General features: G+C 41.8%; 1 protein-coding gene across 1 annotated transcript in view; it reads left to right on the top strand.

The window, feature by feature from the left end:
• The window catches only part of PLEKHA1 (pleckstrin homology domain containing, family A (phosphoinositide binding specific) member 1), a 43,545-nt gene that overhangs the window by 3,893 nt on the left and 19,351 nt on the right, over positions 1-20,301 (top strand). Inside the window, exons 2-5 of the mRNA XM_006879884.1 lie at positions 1,461-1,517; positions 3,148-3,193; positions 13,238-13,335; positions 19,371-19,502. Of these exons, the coding sequence (XP_006879946.1) occupies positions 1,461-1,517; positions 3,148-3,193; positions 13,238-13,335; positions 19,371-19,502 (333 nt within the window). The remainder of the gene's footprint in view (positions 1-1,460; positions 1,518-3,147; positions 3,194-13,237; positions 13,336-19,370; positions 19,503-20,301) is intronic.

Below are 20,301 nucleotides of genomic sequence, written 5' to 3'. Positions count from 1 at the left end.
TCCCCCCCGCACCTCCCCAAACCCCACTCCCTACCCCCAAATATGATCCACTCTGCAACCCTCATTGCATACTCCTACGATAAAAATAATGCCCTAAAATATAATACTTTTTAAGTGCACGTTATTAGGAAGACAATTAAAAGTTAATCTTGTTTAATCTTGAACTGAGATAATTTTGAAAATCAAGATTGTTTCATTTTACATTTACAACCTTCCACCAGTTTTTTTATTTCTACTCTTTATTACATTTTCCCGGATTCCTTTATCAGGTTTTCCTACAATTATTATATTACTAGAAATATTATTTAATGGAAAATTTTTATATAGATCTATTTGGAATCCACTTGTAGTTATTTCAATTTCTCAACAGTGTAAACTCCTTGCTACTTTATTTTTTATGTAAGACTTTTAGGTTTAGGTTCTCAGATGAAGCTCCAAACTCTCCGCTGTTATGCCAGTTTGACTCCTGGCAGCCCTCTGTCGGGCTTCTGAGCCTTTAAACGGCGACTGCCCATCTTTGTCCTGTGGAGTGTTGGTGGGTTCTAACTGCCAGAAACTTGGAGTCTTTTGGTTAGCAGTGTCACATCCTGTGAATGTCCCCTCCAGGACACCGTAGTGCAGACCCCGACCAGACAGCCTGCATGTGCCCTGGAATGTCTCACAGCCCAGAAGGGCTGCTGTGGCACCTCGGTCCAGAGCGTCCAGCTGACCTTCGCTTCTGCCTTTGTCCAGTTGGCTTCTCTGACTGCAGTATTTTCTCCAGCAGTCTTCATGTTCTAAATTTTTTTCATTCTTCAAACTCCGTTTTAAGTATCTTTTATTTAGAAAGGAACTTAAGTAGGGCTTTTTTTTTGTTACACAGACCACATTCCAAGCCTGCTAAGGGAAGAAGACTGTAAACGCACTTTGTGTAAAGTGTCGTTGTGTACATTGCCTTGCTGAAAAGTATAGAATTTTTTGGGGGGGTGAGGGAAAGATTATCAATATAGATTAAATACATAGTTGGTAGTGAATCATTAAATAAGGGTATTAAATACTTTTTTCTAAGAGATATTTGATGAAGTACTATTTTTACAATAAAATTACATACATAATTTTATTTCTTATAATTGTATTTGTTTCATGTCTGATATTTCCCCTGTTGCTTTCAGGAACAAACTCTGGCATTATTTATGACTTTTTAAAGCAATGAAGAAGAAAATTATTTTAGCCACAATGATTGATTTTATTATTTTTTTTTAATAAAAAGCTCTAGAATTGTCTGTGAGGAAACAGTAGTGTTCAGTTGTGTTACCTCAGTTGTCATCCTGATTTCAGACCGAGTAAATACTGAGACTGAAAATACTGGTTTGCCAAATTTTTTATTAGAAAGTCTAGTTTCTTAACTTTTATTGTGTGTGTAATATTGTAAAAAAATTGTAATGTTGCATCCCAACTCTATATTAATAATTTGTTTCCAGAACCTCCCTTCTGGATCATCCCGGGTTGGAGCCATTAAGCTTACCTACATTTCAAAGGTAATCTTCTTTGTTGTCTTGTGATCATGCATAGGTTAATATTTCCGGGAATAAGAATGTGAATAAAAGCAGCCATTTTCTTTGCCATATTGTACAGTGGTACAGTGTATCTTGTTTATTAGGTTTGTTATTGTAGTTATATGTAGTCAAAACCCTGCTCTATCCTGAGCCAACCTTATTGTCTCTGACACACCTACCCCCATTACCCCAGTCATTGATTAAATCCGTCTCATCAAGATTCTTCCTCTTCTGCACTGTCCCTTTATCCTCCCAAGCATACTGTCCCTCTCGAAGGACTGATCCCTCCTTGCAACATGCCCAAAGTGTGTCAGACAGAGCTTCAGAATCCTTGCCTCCAGGGAGCAGCCTGGTTTCACCCTTTCCAGAGCAAACCTGTTTGTTTTCCTAACAGTCCATGGTATATTCAATACTCTTCTCCAGGACCACAGCTCAAAGACATCAATTCTCCTTCTATCATCCCTAGTCATTGTCCAGCTTTCTGATGCATAGCATGTAATTGTGAAGACCGGAGCGTGGATCAGGTGCACCTTAGTCTCCAGACTGACATCATTGCTCTTCAGTACTCTGGAGGTTGAAATTATTATGTTTAGAAAGTTCTTTAAACTGATGAAATTAGAAAGAACTTGAAATTTGCTTATAGGATGACAGGTTGTGAAAGACAGTGTTCATTTTTTGTGTGTGATTAGGTGCACAAACATCAGAAAGGAATCATTTAACAATTAGGCTCTGTTTGTGAAAGTATGGAGAAGATTCTCCTAGATTTGTATGATGTTTAAACTGTTTCTAACTTTTAAATCCTATAAACTTTGGCATTTTCATTCTTTTTTGAAGAAAAGGAGCACCATTTTTATTTTGAAAAGGATGATTTTTTTTTCTTCTCATTTTGTCTTTGCTAATTTTCCTTTTCTGGTTGATTTGTTTTTTCAAAAATTTTTGTGATACTGTTTTTTTTTTTAAAAAAAATTAGATTTGACCTTGATCAGGCAGTTCTTGTCCTCATTTCTTTTTTATTAGTGTTTTGGAAATTGAAATCTTAACTGAGAATTGGAAAGTGAGGTCATGGCTCGCCATATGGGTTTTTTGGTGTTTGACACAAAAGCAGTAAAAGCTGTATTGATGACTCAGAGAGAGAGAGAGCTGTGAAAGGCAGAAACACAGTGTGGTCAGATAGACCGCCTTTGAGCTGTGGTGTTGAAGATGTAATATGTTCCATGGAGCTCCCACCACAGCTGCCTACCAACAGAACATGCAGATTGGTCTTAGAAGAGGTGCCGCCTCCAGTGCTCCTTAGAGGACTGGATGGTGAGACGTGCCGCACGTGCTGTAGGCAGACTATCCGGAGTGGCAGGTCCTACGAAGGGGACGTCATGCTTGGAGAGGTCGGGAGTCCTCCACTTCTTGGCTGACCCAGCACTGGCACCTGGATCTTATACTTATATATGACTCTTTTCCACTTGCCTTTAGAGTTTACCTTTAGATCTCTTTAAAAGTAGGAAGTGATTGCTATTAAGTAATGCATGTCAAAAAGGTAAACTTTTCTTAAAACACCTGATCTTTTAGAAGTTTGTATACAAAGAAATAAATGACTCATCTCCCTTTTTCCTGTCAGGTTAGCGATGCAACTAAGCTAAGGCCAAAGGCAGAGTTCTGTTTTGGTAAGTAACCATGTTTTCTATGTTCGTTTCATTGTAACTCCCATCTGTGTGCATAGAAGCAGTTCTGGTGGTGTAAGTGGGTTATATGTTGGGCTGCTTAACTAACGATAAGGTTAGGGGTTTGAGTCCACCTGCTGCTCTGTGGGAGAAAGGTTGGTCAGGTACTGGTGAAGGTCTCAGCCTTGGGAACCCTGTGGGTCAGTCAGCTCGTCCACGGTTGATCTGGGTTGTGCAGGTTATGTGTATGGAGTGAGAACTTGGTAAAGGACAGTGCCCCTCGTGCTTTTGATGGAGCGTAAGTCTAGAAATGTAAAAGCTAAAAGAGAGAGAGAGAGAGAGAGAAATGTAGAAGCTGTCAGATATTCTCACTATTTCCATGATGGCTCACTCCTCCCAGACCCTCGGCAGTGGAGTTCTCCCGTTGGAGACGTAGAGATTCCTTTGATGTGTTTTCTTGTATTGTTTTAAGGTTTTGTTGAAAGCAACTGGTGACTAGTGAATAAATCCTGTTAGAAATATCTTCTCTTGGACTAGATTCCTATTTTAAAAGATAATACAACTGCGATTTGCCAAGAAAAGATATTTACTTAATGTTTGTGGTTGTTTTTATAGTTGTGTCACATGGTCTCCTTATTCCTGCTGGTGCCACCTCTGATGATCAACAGTTTCTATTTTGAAAACAAATACAGTCTTTTTCTATTATCTGCTTTGCCCTTTATATTGTTCTTCCTTGTAATTGTTAGAGAAATGTCCTAGCTCCATGGAGGAGGGCTGGGCTGCCATGCTAGTCATCAGGTTCAATATTGAGAGAGAAACGATAGTTTACTAGCACCTATGGAGGGAGACTTCTGGAAACAGGTGCGCGCTGAGTGCGTTTGGTGACCAGTCTTTGAAAGTGTGAGGAAAAGTAGAAAGAAAAACATCAAATGCTGTTTAAAGTGTCCCTGATCAGGTTCACCATACCTTGATAATGTTGTAGGAAGTGGTTATCATAAGGTCTTATGTGTCTTTAAAACAGATTGTACAGACAGGTATTGTATAGGAATCTGTTAAAACCGTGAGTACAGAAAATAGTATTGGAAGGTGCATTATTGATCCTTCTGTACTCTATTCCAATTATTTATCAGATTTCTATCAGAAGAGCGTAAACAGAGGAATGGTGTGGCTCACTTCATCATGATTTTGAAACGATTTCCGGGGACGGAAAATGAGGAGCGGGTTAGCACGTGAACCCCGTCCTTCCTCCCCTCGTGTCTCCCTTGGTCCCTTGGCACCAGCGATGCTCGTGCCACCTGAGTGTGTGGCAGAAGTTCCAGCTTAAGGTTGTGGTCGGGAAGCCTTAAGATCCCAACCAACAGTAATTATCTCCACATGTTATCAGTTTAAGTTCTTATTTTCCGTTTCCAGTGAGAGTTTGGGAAATTAAAATCTATTGGTTTAGGGTTTTTTAAGAAGATAAACTTTTTCTCATGTGATCATTTATCATTTTGGTACATAGTGATGGAAGCATATCATTCAGGTAGTGGGTTTAAACTTTTAAATGATCTGTTGACTTTTTGTAGAGACTTTCTTTTAAACAATCATTAGAGAAGTTGAGTTCAGATGGTACCTTGAGATTGTGGAAGTCCGTTTTCATGGTTCTCTGTAAAACATTCTTGAGCTTATGTCATACTGTGTGGCTCTGAGATCTTGATCTACAAGAATCATAGTTTTCAAGTTGTGCAATAGAGTTGACAGAATCAGGCAGAGTTTTAGAGCCGACTTGATGGCACCAAACAACAACAGGTAGATTAATAATATAAGGAAGACATGTAGGCTTGTGCCAGACTTTAAAAGACCTTAAAAGTACTAATATTTCATCACATGTTTGCGGAGTAATCTCTGTGTAGCAAGCTTAGTGGGAGTACCCAGAAACAAATCCAACCCTGCTTCCTGGGAAGATGGGAGAAAGATGAGCTAGTTGCCTCTTGTTAAGAATTAAAGCCCCAGAAACCCAATAAAGGCTTTCCCTAAGTCGGAGTCAACTCCACGGCAGTAGGTTTTGTTTTGTTTCTGGGTACTTCCATTGAGACTGTTGAGATTAAAAGTTGTTCTTAGCCTTAATGCTGATTCGGAAGACAGGTACAATTCCAGATAATTTTGATTCCATTTGTCACAGCCTACTGTAAAGGCAGTGTATTAGAAGCATAAAGGAAGTGTTTTAATTCCTGATTAGGGGCTTCAAAGTGAAAAGTTCTGTGAAGGAAGAAGAGAATTTATCTGTGGCCAGCTGACTCGTAAGTCATCCTTTACCAATGAGGAGAGAAGGCTAGGACCACGTGGAGAAAGGAAGGTAACAGAGTAGCGGGGTTTGGTGAGAATTAGTGCTGAAGAGAATGATTAGGGGTTGAGATCAGCAGTGAGGTCAGGCTGTAATGTGACAGGTTCGAGGTGTCTAGTAAGAAGAGTATCTAAAGGGTATGTGTGTGCGGAAAGCAAGAGGGTGTCCTTGGTTTTCTTTTCATTTAGTTGGGGAGTCTTGGTGCAGGCATAATAAATCACTGGCAAGGGCCTGAATTAGAGTTGGTGGTGGGGGAAAGAAGATACATGAAACACATTAGGAGGAACAGTGAAGGATTTTATGGGAGTTGGATAGAAGAGAATGGTATCAGAGCTTGTTTGTGTCATCTAAAACTTGCCATTAGGTCATTGCTGACTCTCATTTCCAAGGACGTGAAATGCATGAGGGGAAATTGCCTGTCTTTCTACCTTGGAGCTGTGGGTTGATTTGAACCAAGAGATGGATTTGGGTTAGCAGAGTAACCACTGCCAGTGAGGTGGTTTTGACTCATTGCAACCCTGTAGGACAGAGTAGAAACCCATAGGGTTTTCAGAGTTGTAAATCTTTACAGAAGAAAACAGCCTTTTCATTTTCCTTCAGAGCAGCTGATGGATTAAAACTGCTGACCTTTCAGTGAATAGCTTTAACCGTGGGGCTTCTCGGGCTCCCTGGAGAGCTGATTGCTGGTGTTGTTGCTAAGTGCTAGCAGCTTGGCTAGACTCATAACGCCTGTATGAACAGTGGGTCCGAATCCTGCTGTCTTTACCATCCCATCTCTGACATGGTTGAGTCCATTGGTACAGTCCCTGTATCAGTCCTTCTTGTTGAGACTCTTCCTCTCTTCTGCTGCCCCTCCACCTTTCCAAACATGCTGTCATTCTCCAAGGACTGGGCTCTCCTAGCAACATGCCCAAAGTATGTGAGACAGCATTTCACCAGCCTTGCCTCCAAGCAGCACTGTGGTTTCACTTTCTCCAACACGCATCTGTCTGTTCTCTTGGCAGGCCCTGGGATATTCTACACTCATTAGATAGGGCAAATGCTTGATTTGAAATGGAGTTTGACATGATGGTAAAACTTTCAAATGAGTGTTCTTGTGAACTGAGGGATTGAGGACAGGAAGAAGCTTGAAGATCAAGAATGGAATGTGTTCCAAATGTTAGTGGTAGTTGAAGCTGGAGAAATTTGTGCTTTCAGAATGTAGTAATGGATATTAGTGATGGAAAGGACAAAGATGAAAAGATGGCCAACTGATTAAAAAGGACTCTTTTTATACTAAAGTAATAAAAGATACTTCTTGGGGTAGAGCTGATACTTAAGATCTTTGTTCTCTTTTGCTTGAATGGGCTGCTTTCTTCTCTAGGCATCTGTGAAGGACAATTTCTGACAGGAACTATAAGTAAATAAGACAAATAGGATGAAGCAGCTTTTTAAGGAAATGTCAAGTTGTGTATTAGAAATTGTATTTTTGGTTTTTAGATCAGCAAATGCTCCAGAGCTTTGTGAATAGAAATCTACTGGGTACAAGTTAGGGAACAGAGATCTTTGCGTCTTAGAATGTGTAATCTTTACACTTTTGATCTTCTAAATGTAAAATCTCAAATTTCCTAATAATTTGCAGTCATACATGTAACTTTCAGAATGATGAGGGTGGTTTAAAGTGAATAAGTAATTGGACTCAAAAGTTGTGCCCGTGGTTTAGACCTCCTCTCCTGCTAGTGTCAGTAAGTAAAGCACATCCCTGATTCTATTTCTGGAGATGCACCACCTCCCATTTCCTGCCAGCAAGAAGATGATGAAGAAAAGATTCCTCGTATCTTGCTTTAAGAGACTTCCACACTCATGCTGCAGCTTCTATTAAAAATTAGAACTTCAAGACTTCTCCTGTCTCCTCTCAAATTATTTATAATGAGAATAAGAAACACAGGACTGCTTTGTTGAAAGTGGCAGATGTCTGTAATCCAGATTGCAGTGTACAAAGAATGAAAGTAGATGGCGGGATGGTGGCAAATAACTCAGCACAAGAGGCTAGTGAAAAGCTGTCCACACAAACTCGGGAAATTGGGGGAAACAGTTTGTGGAGCACCAGTGAGGAGTGACTGAATTCAGAGACCGTGTGAATATCTACACCAGAAACAACGTGCAGTCCCATCTCCACCTGGCTTTGTCAGGCAGCCACTCTTCCCCTGTCCCGGCAGGAAATGGGAGGTGGAGTATCTCCATAAATAGAATCTGCGATGCTCTTTACTTGGAGACACTAGACTCAGAGAAGGAAAGGATGAGGCATGACACTGAAAATAGGAGGATTGCATGGAAGACAGCACTGAAAGCAGCTGTTTTTCCTGCCTTGTCCTCTGAGCCCTGGGCAGCAGGTTTAGGTGGAGAGGGCCTGAGTTCTTGTTAGTAGAATTTGTTTTGTGTTTTTTACATTATTACCTACTTCTTGGAACCTTTCAGATGATGATGTTGACGACAGAGATAAAGAACATCATATATTCTGTCCCGAGTCCTGGGGTGGTTAGCTTGTCTTCAGCTATCAAGGGAAGGGCAGGTGGCATTCCTCCCTCACAGACAGACAGAGCTCGGCCAGGGGAACTTGTTGACAAGCTAGTGCTGCTCCTGAGGGCACGAGTTAGGCCGGTCTGACTGACTCTGTGCTCTCGTCTTCTTCCCACCTCTCCTCACGGGAGACTTTCTGTTCAGACACTCAGCAGGGTGTGCTCAGAGCCTTTCTAGAGGTAGACATGCCTCCGTTCCCTTCCTTAAAAGAGGCCCTTTATGGAAATCATTACTTAAAATAATACATGGAACACTTTGTTTTAGGCGTTGTATTTAATAGGCATTTAATTGTTGTAAAAACTCTTCAGATATTCTAAGAAGATGCAAAAATACCCCAAGAAATCTTGGAAGGCAGATGTTAAAAGCAGCACTTAGCTCCACCGTTTTTGTGGTTGTTAGGTGCTGTAAAACTGAGTATGAGTCATAGTGATCCTATGAACCAGAGATCTCAGTGCTGTCCCGAGCCATCCTGCCATCTCTCATACACTTGACCCTATTGCTGTAGTTAGTCCATCTTGTTGAGGGCCTTCCCTTCTTTTTCTGACCCTCCATGTTTCCAAACTTAATGTCCTTTTCCAAGAAATAACCTCTCCAGCAGCATGTCCAAATTATGTGAGATGAAGGCTTCCATCCTTGCCTCTAAGGGACACGCTGGTTGCACTTACTCCAAGTTGTATCAGTCTATTCTTTTGGCAGTCGATGGGGACTCTTCTCCAACACCACAACTCAAAGGCATCAAGTCTTCCTCTGTCATCCTTCTTCATTGTCCAGCTCTGGGATTGTAAGGACCATGGCTTGAATCAATTGCCCCCTAGTCTTTAAGCTGACATTATTGCTCTTCAAACTTTGAAGAGGTCCACAACAGTAGACTTTTCTATAGCCTTTTATCTCCTGATCTCCTGACTCTGCTGATATCTAGAGTGTTTGTGGATTCAGTAAGATGAAAGAGTTGATAACTTCAGCCTTTTCTCCATCTGTCATAATTTTGCCTGTTGACCTAGTGGTGAGGAGTTTTGTTTTCTTGATGTTGAGGTGTAATCTGTATTGAAGCTTTGACCTTCTATAGTAAGTGCTTCCCATCCCCCTCACTTTGTGCAAGCAAGGTTGTATCATGTACTTTGTCATGTACTTTGTTGATGAGTCTTCCTGCAATCCTGATGCCACATTCTTCTTCATAGAGTCCAGCTTCATGAATTACTTGCCCAGCACACAGATTGAATAGGTATGTAGAAAGGGCATAACCCTGCTGCACACCTTTCTTCATTTTAAACCATGTAGTGTTCCCTGTTTCGTCTGGACAGTGGCTTCTTGATGTAGGTATAGGTTTCATATGAGCATAATTAAATATGTCTGGGGTTTCCATTCTTCTCATTGTTAGCCTAGCTTATTATTATCTATGCTGTCAAATGGCTTTGTGTAATCAATAAAACTGAGATAGACATTTTTCTGGTATTCTCTGGTTTCAGCCAATATTCATCAGACATTAGCGATGATATTCCTGGTGCTATGACCTCTTCTAAATCCAACTTGAACTTCTGGATGTTCTCTGTCATTGCACTGTTCTAGCCATTTTTTTGTGATCGTCAATGATATTTTTCTTACATGTGATATTAATGATACTGTTTGATAGTTTCCACATTCTGTTGGATTACCTTTCTTGGGGATGGCAACACATAAGGATCTCTCCCAGTTAGTCAGGCAGCTGTCCTCCAGATTTCATGGCATAACCTGGTGGGCATGGTCAGGGCTGCATCTATTAATAGAAACATGTCAGTTGGTTTCTCATTGATTTCTGGGGTCTTATTTTTTGGCAGTGACTTGAGTATAGCTTAAAGTTCTTCCTTCATTACCATTGGCTCTTGTTCATCTAGTACTTCTGTGACTCTCTGTATGTTGTTCAGTCCTGTGGGCGTGAGTATGCCTCGTAGTGGCCCTGTGGATAACAGATCTGAATCTTGCCTCCATCCTGTGCCATCCTCATCATCTCTGACATAATCAAACCCATTCCTGCTGTCACTGTGTCAGTCCATCTCATTGAAAGGCTGTAAATTGCATGAGAGGAGAGTGCCCGTCTGTCTTCTGTGAAGCAGCTGGTGGATTCAAGCTCCTTGTCCAGGTTGGCAGCACAACTCTATGCAGTAAGCCACCAGAGTTCCCTAAAGAGTCTTTAAAGGGGAGTATCTATAGATTAAATGGTATAAAGAGCCCTTAGTGTATTAAACAGTTGTAGAGTGAATTGTATAAAAACCTTTAAATAAAGAAAAGTCGAAAGAGCTACAAACATACAAGTGCTTATTTTTTTTATCATCTTGAGGAAGGGAAATTGTCCAAATATGAATTTGGCACTAAATGAAAAGATCAAAAGAATATTGCTTTTTGATCTAAGATATAAACAAAGTAGAAAGAGAAGTGACAGTCTGGGGAGAATGCTTTCAGTGAGACAGAAAGGATTAATATAAAAAGCCATAAATCAGTAAAAAGCTAAATTAACAATACAGGAGAAAGAAAGTCATGTTCAAGGAGGAAATACGGATGATATATAAAACACAAAAAACTAGAGAGCTCTGGTGGCCCAGTAGCAAGAAGCTGCGCTGCTATCCCAGAGGCACACGGTTCAAATCCAACAGATGCTCTGCTGGTGAAGTAGGGACAGTCTCCTCCTGTACCAGTCAGATCTGATTTGATGGTATACACTCCCCCCCTAAAAAACAAAAACCCACAATACAAAAAAAAAAACCCTCTAAAAAATAGGTTAACGGTAAAGAGTGTCTGCTTTTTACAATAAAGAGTGTGCACAAAATAAACAAAAAAATCCACCCAAAACAAAAAAAACTGTCTCAGTAATAAAACTCACATTTAAGCAAGGTCTCGAATCTTCCAATTAGATTATCACAGAATACTGTCACCCAAGGTTTTGTTAGAAACCACACCTCACGGGGTGCCTCAAATACAGAATTTGTTGTGGGAATTATTTTCCTGTGTACAACAACACAAAGTAGATGCTGCCAGAACCCAGAAACTCAAACCTGCATGAAGCAGCTGCCAGCCCTCGGGCTGGAGAGGCCAAGGTGACAAGGTGGTGTGACCAGGGCTCTCGGGAGGCCATTGTGGCACTGCTGCTGAGTGTCAGAAGGGAGTCTGCAAGGCCAGCCGAGCCTGGCGTCAGGAGACCTGGGGGCAGTAATGTTTCCTGTGCTGCTGGAGGGAGGCCAGCAAGAGCAGGGGTCAGAGGCAGCCCTTCTCCCCACCTCCCACTTTCTAGTCTCCCCATCACTTGAGCTGCCCAGATGTCCAGAAGATACAGTGTGCAGATGCCTAAGATGATGCCACAGAGGCTTGGGGAGGAAGAGGATGGATTCATAGCCAACACAAGTGCTTATGAGATGGGGTAAAACAGAACTGCACATGAGATGGGGTAAAACAGGCCTCTTTCAGACTTTTGGGAAGAATATAAACAGATCCACCCTCTGGGAAGCAGTTCTAGTAGCTATATAACTTTTCCCTGTGAATTCTCTTTGACCCGTGTATGTTGTTGTTGATTGCCATCGAGTCGAGCACGACTCATAGCGACCCAATAAACAAAAGACCTGAAGCCTTCCTAGAACTATGATCGTTTCTCAGAGTTCATAGAGTTTCCAGAGACGTGTTGTTTAGGAAGTGGATGCCACTCCTGCTTCCAAACCTGTCTTAAACTGGGAGCTCCACCAAACTCTGTCCACCATGGTTAACCGTTAGGGCATTTGACATCCCAGTGGCACAAGGTTCAGCATCATAGCAATCCCAGGTTACCTCAGTACAGAAGAGTACTGAACCACTTAGAGGAATGTTCCTCCAAAATGTAGTAACAACTGACTTTTACATACAGAGGCTCTCCACGAGATCTTGTTGACTCTAAACAGGAAGCTTAAATAAAAAACAACCAATATAATACAGTGTTGTTATGTGCCGTTGAGTCTCCTGTGACCCATAGTGACCCTATGTACAGCAGCTCTGAACCCTGCCCTGTCCTGAGCCAGTCTCACTAATTCTGACACATCAACCCCCATTGCCCTAGTTACTGTGTCACGCCATCTCATCCGCGGTCTTCCTTTCCTGTTCTGTCCGTTCACCCTTCTGAGCATGATGTCCTTCTCCAAGGACCAGTCTCTCTTGGCCACTTTGTGCCCAAAGTGTGTGAGACAGCTTCAGAATCCTACCCTCCAAACAGAGACTTGGTTTCACCCCCTCCAAGACAGACCTGTTTGTTTTCTTGGCAGTCCATGATATGTTCAAAACTCTTCTCCAGCATCACAACTTGAAGGCATTGATTCTTCTTCTGTCATCCATAGTCATTGTCCAGCTCTCTGAAGCGTAATAAGTAATGGTGAAGACCATGGCCTGGATAGGGGCACCTTAGTCTCTAGACTGACATCATTGCTTTTCAACGCTCTGGAGAGGTCCCTGACAGCAGATTTTCCCAATGAATTTTGTCTTTTGATTTCCTAACTGTTAGTGTTAAAAGAGTGTTGACTGTGGAGCCAAGCTAGCTGTAATTGCTAACAACCTTAATCTCTTCTCCATCTATGATGGTGCTGCCAATTGGTCCAGTGCTGAGAATCTTTGACTTCTTGATGTTGAGCTTCACTCTGTATTGAAGACTACAGTCCTTGACCTTCTGCAGCAAGCGCTTCAGGTCTGCCTCAGTTTCAGCAAGCAAGCTTGTATCATCTGCATAGCGTAGGTTGCTGATGAGTCTTCCTTGAATCTTGATGCCACATTCCTCCTCATAAAACACTACTTCCTGAATGGTCTGTTCTGTGTACAGATGATCCTTGTGTACGTCTGTGTAAAAATATAGATCCTAGGTCAATGCTAGGCCAAGGGTGGAGAAACACATGCATATACTGGTGCATAGTGACATGTGACATTTTAATGTAATTTCAAAAACAGAAAATAGCCTTAATGCACATCATTAGGAGATTGGCTAAATATGTTGCATATGACTATTTACAATAAGATATTTGTCTGTATTATCAGATAATAAAAACAATAAAACAGCATTATAATAGGATCTAACATTTTATCAAATCCAGGAGAATTGCCATATTGAAATGTAACAAGGTTATCATCATGATCATAAATTTAAAAGTACAAAATTTTATGTGTCTGCTTTTTTCTCTCAACAGTTATGAATGCAGGAATGAGAAAATACTTCCTTCAAGCCAATGACCAGCAGGACCTAGTAGAATGGGTCAATGTGCTAAACAAAGCTATAAAAATTACAGTACGTATTTTCATTATTTTGAAATATTTATCGCATTCCTAGAAATAATCATTACATTTTAAAAATAAACCAACTAATCATCCCCACCTTACCAAGAGGTTGTAAATGCAAGTGTTTGGAAAACAGGCACTTAGAGTGTTAATTTTCTTGTCCCGATGACTTGTAGCTTTTCAGTCCGCCCATGAGTGCCTGCTTAACCTGTTATGTACCTTAGTCACGTTCCACGGTACTGGAGCGCCTCACCATGGCTTCAGCAGTGCTGCTGGGAAGGTGCAGTTTTATTGGAGTTCTGCTTGGAGGACGTGTGTTTTAAGTGTAGTAGGAGACTTCTGGCTGCCTCCCAGGCAAGAGTGGGCAGTCCCAACTTCTAAACCATGCCTTGCCCTGGTATCAGAGGTGGGACCAGAAGCAGGTAGAGAAGAAGGGAAAGTGAACGGTTTAGAAGTGAGGTATTGACGGGGGGATTGGTCTGAGGAGCTCGCCAGAACGTCTGTCCACGTGCCGTTGGGAGATACTGGCTTGGGGATGGGTCTGAGGAGCTTGCCAGAGCATCTGCCCACGTGGTGTTGGGAGGCTGGCTCAGGTTGTGCCCTGCTTTTCTCACCCTCTCCTTTTCCTGGTTCACTACCTTTGTCCTGTCAACTGCTCCAACTTCCTACCCTCAACTTAGGCATCTGTGTGGAGTTTTGCTGGACATGAGTATTTGTTGATTTCTTATTTGCAATCTGCCACACCTTGTGTTAAAAACTATCTGAGTTATCTGGGGAAAGTGAGACTTGGAATGATGAGGCAGCTTTTAGAGATTTCATCAGTTCTAAGTTGGAGAGTTGTGGTCCACACCCAGTGGAATTGACTAGGCCTGAACTCGGAACCACGATGCCTGAGGACCTCATGGGCAAGAGTCCTTCCTCACTGTCCTGTTCCTGCAGCAGAGGGGTCCTCTCCCCTGATGATTCCCACCTTCCCTCTTACTACCTCTCTACTCCAGAGAAACACGTGAGGAAATTGTACGGAAATTGAAATGTGTTTTTACTGAAGCGCAGTGTTTGCTGAACCTAAATATTATTCTCAGGAAGCATATGGCCTAGAGGCTGGGCTCTGTTGCTCACTCGCTAACGTGGACGATTCCAGGCTTTTATCACAACACTGTAAAGAGTTAATATAACCAAAGCTGCTCAGCTTAAATTGAATTTCTTGTCTTGCAACAGAACAGCTTGTTACCACGTGACAGCAGACACCCACGCACCCCTCTGATCTCGGGTTGAAGCAGAAGTTATTTTAGGTTTGTGCAGTTCCAGGAAAGCGATGTTTGATCTGATTCAGAAGTGTGTATTCTTGAAGATTTTAACTGATCATCTTTAACAACTTTAATTTTGTTACATTGGAAAATTTCTTTAGAAAGCGTATTTCTAGTAGTTTTGCTGACTTTTTCTCCACCAATTTGCAGTAATAAGCAGGATGGTTTTTTAGAGCATTCAGTAAAAGGTAGTTCCTGACTTGGGGCCTTTTACTATCCGGGAAATGCTTGAATTTCCATGTCCAGTTTGTACTGGGTTGACGCATCCTTCTGTACATGCCTCCTCTAAACTTGTCAGCCTAATAGAGAAACAGAGGAGGGACTGGAATTTGCAACTATGGGACTTTAAATACCCTTTGTCATCTGACAACTTGTCTTAAAGTTTGTAAAGATAAGTTTATTAATCATATAATATTTTTATAGTTTACATTTAGGAGTCAAATACATAAAACATAAAAAAATCAAACTTGTGAGCAAAGTGATAAGATGTAATATAAATGTATACTTAAGTGTACATAGAAGTCAGTAATTCTGTGACAATAACTAAAAATCAGCTTTAACCTCTACCCTTCAAGTCTGTTCCAACTTTGTTGGACAAAGGTAAACTGTGCCATAGGATTTCCAGGTTTGTAAGTCTTTATGGCAGCAAACTGCCATTGTTCTCATATGGAACAGCCGTTAGAGTTGAACTACCCACCTTTTGTTTAGCCTCTGTGTGCTTAACCACTTACACCACTGCCTTTGGGCCTTAAGGCATCTCCACCTCCTGGGAGCGCCGTGAATAGCAGATCTGAGCCTTGCCCTGTCCTGCACCAACCTTGTGGTCTCTGATGTGCTGTGTCAACCTGTCTTGTTAAGAGTCTTCTCTCCTTGACCTTCCACCTTTCCCAGTGTGGTGCCGTTTTGCAAGGACTGGCCCGTCCTGACAACTTGACCCAAGTATGTGAGGCAGAGCTTCACTATCTTTGCACTTCCCCCACGACAGATGTTTTTGTTCATTCTTTGGGCAGTCCATAAGACAGTCAGTCCTATCAGTGTCACAATTCAAAGGCTTCGATTGTTCTTCCTTGTTCATTGTTCAACTGTCAGGTGCATAAAACATAATTGAAAAGATCCTGACTTGGGTCAGGCACACCTTACTCTTAAACTGACATTGCACCACTAGGCTTAAACTGACATTGCACCACTAGGATTCTTTGGAAGTCAACTCTGTTGAATTTCCCATTCTTTAATAAAGTACATTTTATGTTGTTATCCTTTGAGACAATCTTGTAATTTTAATATTACATGCATTTTAAACATTTAAGTGTATTAGAGGATGGAATTTCTAATAGGTCATTATGTAAGGATTAGATAGAATGTGAGGATGGCCAGTCTGACTTCTCTTCACTTCATAAAGGGGAACTGTCTCCACCAGTAATATCCATAGCAGCAAAATGATACCTGCTAGGTCAGACACACACACGCCCCCTACCCCCCATGCTCTGGTACCAATTTCCACCAATCACTGGGTTTAATATTTGTTGTTCACAGAAGACTTTATTCACAGTTGTGGTACCAAGAGTGAGGTATATTAGGGACATAGGAAGAAGCAAAGAATATCACTCAATGTTAGTCCAGGTTTAGTCCAGCAGTCCCAAGCCAGATTAAAAGCAAAACACAATTCCTTAATTTGTAAAGGTCCTGGTTTCAGTTCAGCAGCACAAATTCAGAAGCCTCTGTGGTTCCCTCAATCATCCAGCAGAGTTTGCCTCAGAGCAGTTACAAGTCAGCTTCTCATTTAGTCATCTGGCACGTTCTTCATCTGGCATCTTGCTCTTCTGTTAAACTTTGCCACTGTCACTGGGGTTAGATAGTATCTCATTGTGGTTTTGATTTGTATCTCTTATTGCAAGTGATTTTGAGCATTTCTTCATGTCTGTCTATTGGCCATCCGAATGTCTTCCTTTATGAAAATTCTTTCCATATCTTTTGCCCATTTTGTAATTGTGTTATCAGTCTTCTTGTGGATGCCCTATAGGATTTTGGAAACTTTTGATAAGAGACCCTTAACTGATGGTATTGCCAAATGTTTTTTCCCAGTCAGTAAGTTTTCTTTTCACTCTGTTGGAAAAAATTTTACATATCTGTGACTGTAGTTGTATACATGTGATTTCCGTAGTTAGGAAGCATTCATGTAGAGTTAATGCTCACCTTCTTGGAAGAGGAAGGGGTGACTACTTTCCCAGGATGCACCTCTTACTATCACAGGTCATCTAATACTGTTGCAGAAACGTTTCTCTCTTGTTTTAAATTCACTTGGTGCTATTTTCAGTACTTAATTCAGAAACTTTGATATCTTTTTCTCTGTCACAATAAATACATGATGCTGTTCGTTAGAACAGGACTTCAGGTGGTACAAGTGTGCTTGCCTGCTAATGGAAGGGTTGGTAGTTTGAACCCACCAATGGAAGAAAAGTTGTAGGGGTCTGTTTCTGTAAAGACTGCCTCCTAGATAATCCCTCAGGCTGTTCTCTACCCTGCAGGGTAGGAATCCCCTCCAGAGCACACAGCACCAACAGTCAGTTGAAACGTTTTGTTTTTTTTTTTTTTTCAGTTGAAACGTTTGAATTCTTACATGTGGGAATCTGTCAAAATTCTGCTCCTTATTGTGTTGTATGTCTTTTCAAGGCACTCTGGAGTGTGCAGCCTTCCAGAAGGAACCTTTGTTCTCAAGAAGAATCTCCTTGAGGTCTCCTTTATTGTCCATTCTGCTCATCTGAGCTCTTCAGGGGACTGAATGTGATGGGGGGAGGGGGCTGGGGGCGGGGGGTGAGGCCTGGGTTTGAGGCCTGGAGAGAAAGCTGGGGGGCAGTGTAGCTCCGAGTGGAGGAGGGTACGGGAGGAAATGACAAGGAGTTTTGGAAGTCACCAAGAGTTCAGTCTTTGGTATCCGTAGATGACGTCGGTGTGTGGAGTGGAATCCACTACGCACGAGCATCCTCTCGTGCACGTGGCCTCTGCCAGATGGTTTGCAGAAAGCTGCCATGCGAGTCCTTGTCTGCTGACACCAGTCTACCTGCTTTTCTGCAGGCCTGGGACTGGCTGCATCCTCTCGTCCTCGTCACAGTGCCCTGGGGGTATCTTCCCTCTTGCCTAGGTGCTAAGCGCTGCTTTGGAATTAGGCACAGCTGGGTGGGTCTTTGACTAACTGTGAATGTGCCCTCAGTCCCTGGGGCAGCATCCTGCTAACTGGCAGCTGTTTAAATGATGTGCTTTTGTACCAGTATTTCTGTGATTTCTGTGTCTGTCAGTTATGTTTGTCATAATGTTTCTGAGGGATTACAAGATCTCCAAATGACCTTCAACTTATTAGAGATGAAATAATTTTGAACATCATAATTAGTGCTGTTAATATTTTAGTAAATTTTCTTCAGAACCCCAAAAAACTAATACTCAAATACAAACAAAAAAAATCCCCAAAGCAACAACAAAATACAAACAAAAGTCTGTAGGCCAAAAGAAAGATTACTATATATACCTTATTAGCTAATTACTCTTCAGAAGAAAAGCTGTGTTTTAAACATTTGTGATACCTCTGATTCTGCAACTCCCTTTTACTGAGGAAAAAATATATGAGAGTCTACTGTTGTTACTGCCCTTGCTTGTTTATACACGTCACTTGTTAGGTGCTGTTGTTGGCTTCAGCTCATGGTGACCTTGTATGCAACACTGCCCGCGTTTGGTCCACGCTCATGATCTCTGTGGTACTTAGGCCAGTTTTTGCGGCCCCTGCGTCAGTCCAGCTCCTTGAGGGTCTTCCTCTTCATTGATCACCCTCCACTTTACCAAGCATCCTGATAACATGCCCAGAGTATGTGAGATGAAGTCTTGCCATCCTTCCTTCTGAGATGCATTCTGGCCATTCTTTTTAGGACTGATTTAAGGATTAAAACTCCTGAACTAAGTTTTCCAGAGCTCTGGTGGCCTTAGTGGTAAGGAGTTGTGCTGCAAATCCAAAGTTACATAGTTCACATCATCACCTGCTCCGGGGAAGAAGCTGTCTCCTTTCTTGGCAGTGAAAGGTCAGCTGTTAGTCATTTCCAACTTAGTGATATGTAACAACAGCAATTAAGTTTTCATTTCTTTTTAACAAACTGACTTTTTCTTTCTGTATTTTGTTACTCTGTTTTGCATTCATCCACTGTACAGCCCTCACTGAATCCCACCTGTTGGTAGTAGACTGTGTGCTAGAGCTGTGATTCTTGTCAGGGGAATCTGCAGAATCATGGTTGGGAAGGGAGCAGAGAGCGGGCTAGCAAGTAAGGGCACAGTGTGACCTACTCGACTAGACTGCACATGGTGATGGACTTTGAAGGGGAACTACACAAGCTTAGCTAGAAAGCAGCAGGTGAAGATCTGAGCTGTGCCCTTCACCCCTGAGCGTCTGTTTCTTTACCTCTAGTGTAGGGTGGGGTGGGGGTGGGGTGTTCCAGCCCTGTGACATCAGATTGTTAAGAGAATTACATGGGAAAAAGCAGCCATGGTGCTTGCCTGAACAGCACTCAGTGGAAGGATGGCCAGTTCACAGACATGAACTGTGCCGTCCACAGAAAGGAGTGCATATGCACAAGCACACCTGTTCAGTGACCTTACGCAGAGTTCTTCAGTTTCTCTAAATAGATGATTAATTGGCAATTCTGTCAAAAGAATGTTGCAGACATAATTGCAAATGGATTCTTTTGGCTTCTTATTTCAGGTACCAAAGCAGTCTGACACACAACCTCACTCTGATAATCTCTGTCGCCAGGGCGACTATCCCTGTTCAAAGAAGCAAGTGTCCTATAGAACTGACATCGTGGGCGGCGTTCCCATCATTACGCCCACTCAGGTAATCACCCTTCTCGCCTCTGATGGTTTTTACTGTGTATTGATTTCTGCATAAAACCTCAACAATCTCTCTGTACTAAATCAATGCAAGGAGTCTTCCTTTACTCTTGTTCAATATTTTAAAAGTATGTGTTTATTGTATCACATTTGAAAAATACAGCAAATAACACTTTTTGTGTTTTCTCTGATGTTTTTTGGTATGTTTCCTCCCAGAAACATATAAAAATTACATACTAGGTTTTGTAAGCATCTTTTAAAAAAACTTATTCCAAGTCATCAAAAATTATTCAACATCATTATTTTAAATGGAAGTTTTTATTATTATTTGCAATTTTGGCATTACTGGATAGATGTATTACCTCAAGAGTACCCCAGTTGGTTCTGCTATCATGATTTATTATATTCTGTGTACTTGAGAAGAACTTTGTCCATATCAGTGCTAGCATACTGAAACAGTTTTGTTGTTTATTGTTGTTGTTATATGCTGTCGAGTCACCTGCGACTCATAGTGACCCTATGTACAACATCCCTAAACCCATCTCTAGCCCTTGCCAATCTTATTGTCTCTGACATGCCTGTCCCCATTACTCCAGTGACAGAATCATTGCGTCTCATCAAGGGTCTTCCTCTCCTGCTTTGTCCCTCCACCCACCCAAGCGTGATGTCCCTCTCCAAGTACTGATCCCGCCTTGCAACATGTCCAAAGTATGTCAGACGAAGCTTCAGAATCCTTGCCTCCAAGAAGCAGTCTGACTTCATTCTCTCCTGGATGAACTTGTTTGTTCTCCCAGCAGTCCATG

Source organism: Elephantulus edwardii, unplaced genomic scaffold (assembly GCF_000299155.1).
Source record: "Elephantulus edwardii isolate Elephantulus edwardi_28Jun2011 unplaced genomic scaffold, EleEdw1.0 scaffold00006, whole genome shotgun sequence".
In the NCBI taxonomy this organism is placed as follows: Eukaryota; Metazoa; Chordata; class Mammalia; order Macroscelidea; family Macroscelididae; genus Elephantulus; species Elephantulus edwardii.
Note: the sequence above shows the minus strand (reverse complement) of the source record. Positions and strands in the feature narration are given on the sequence as shown.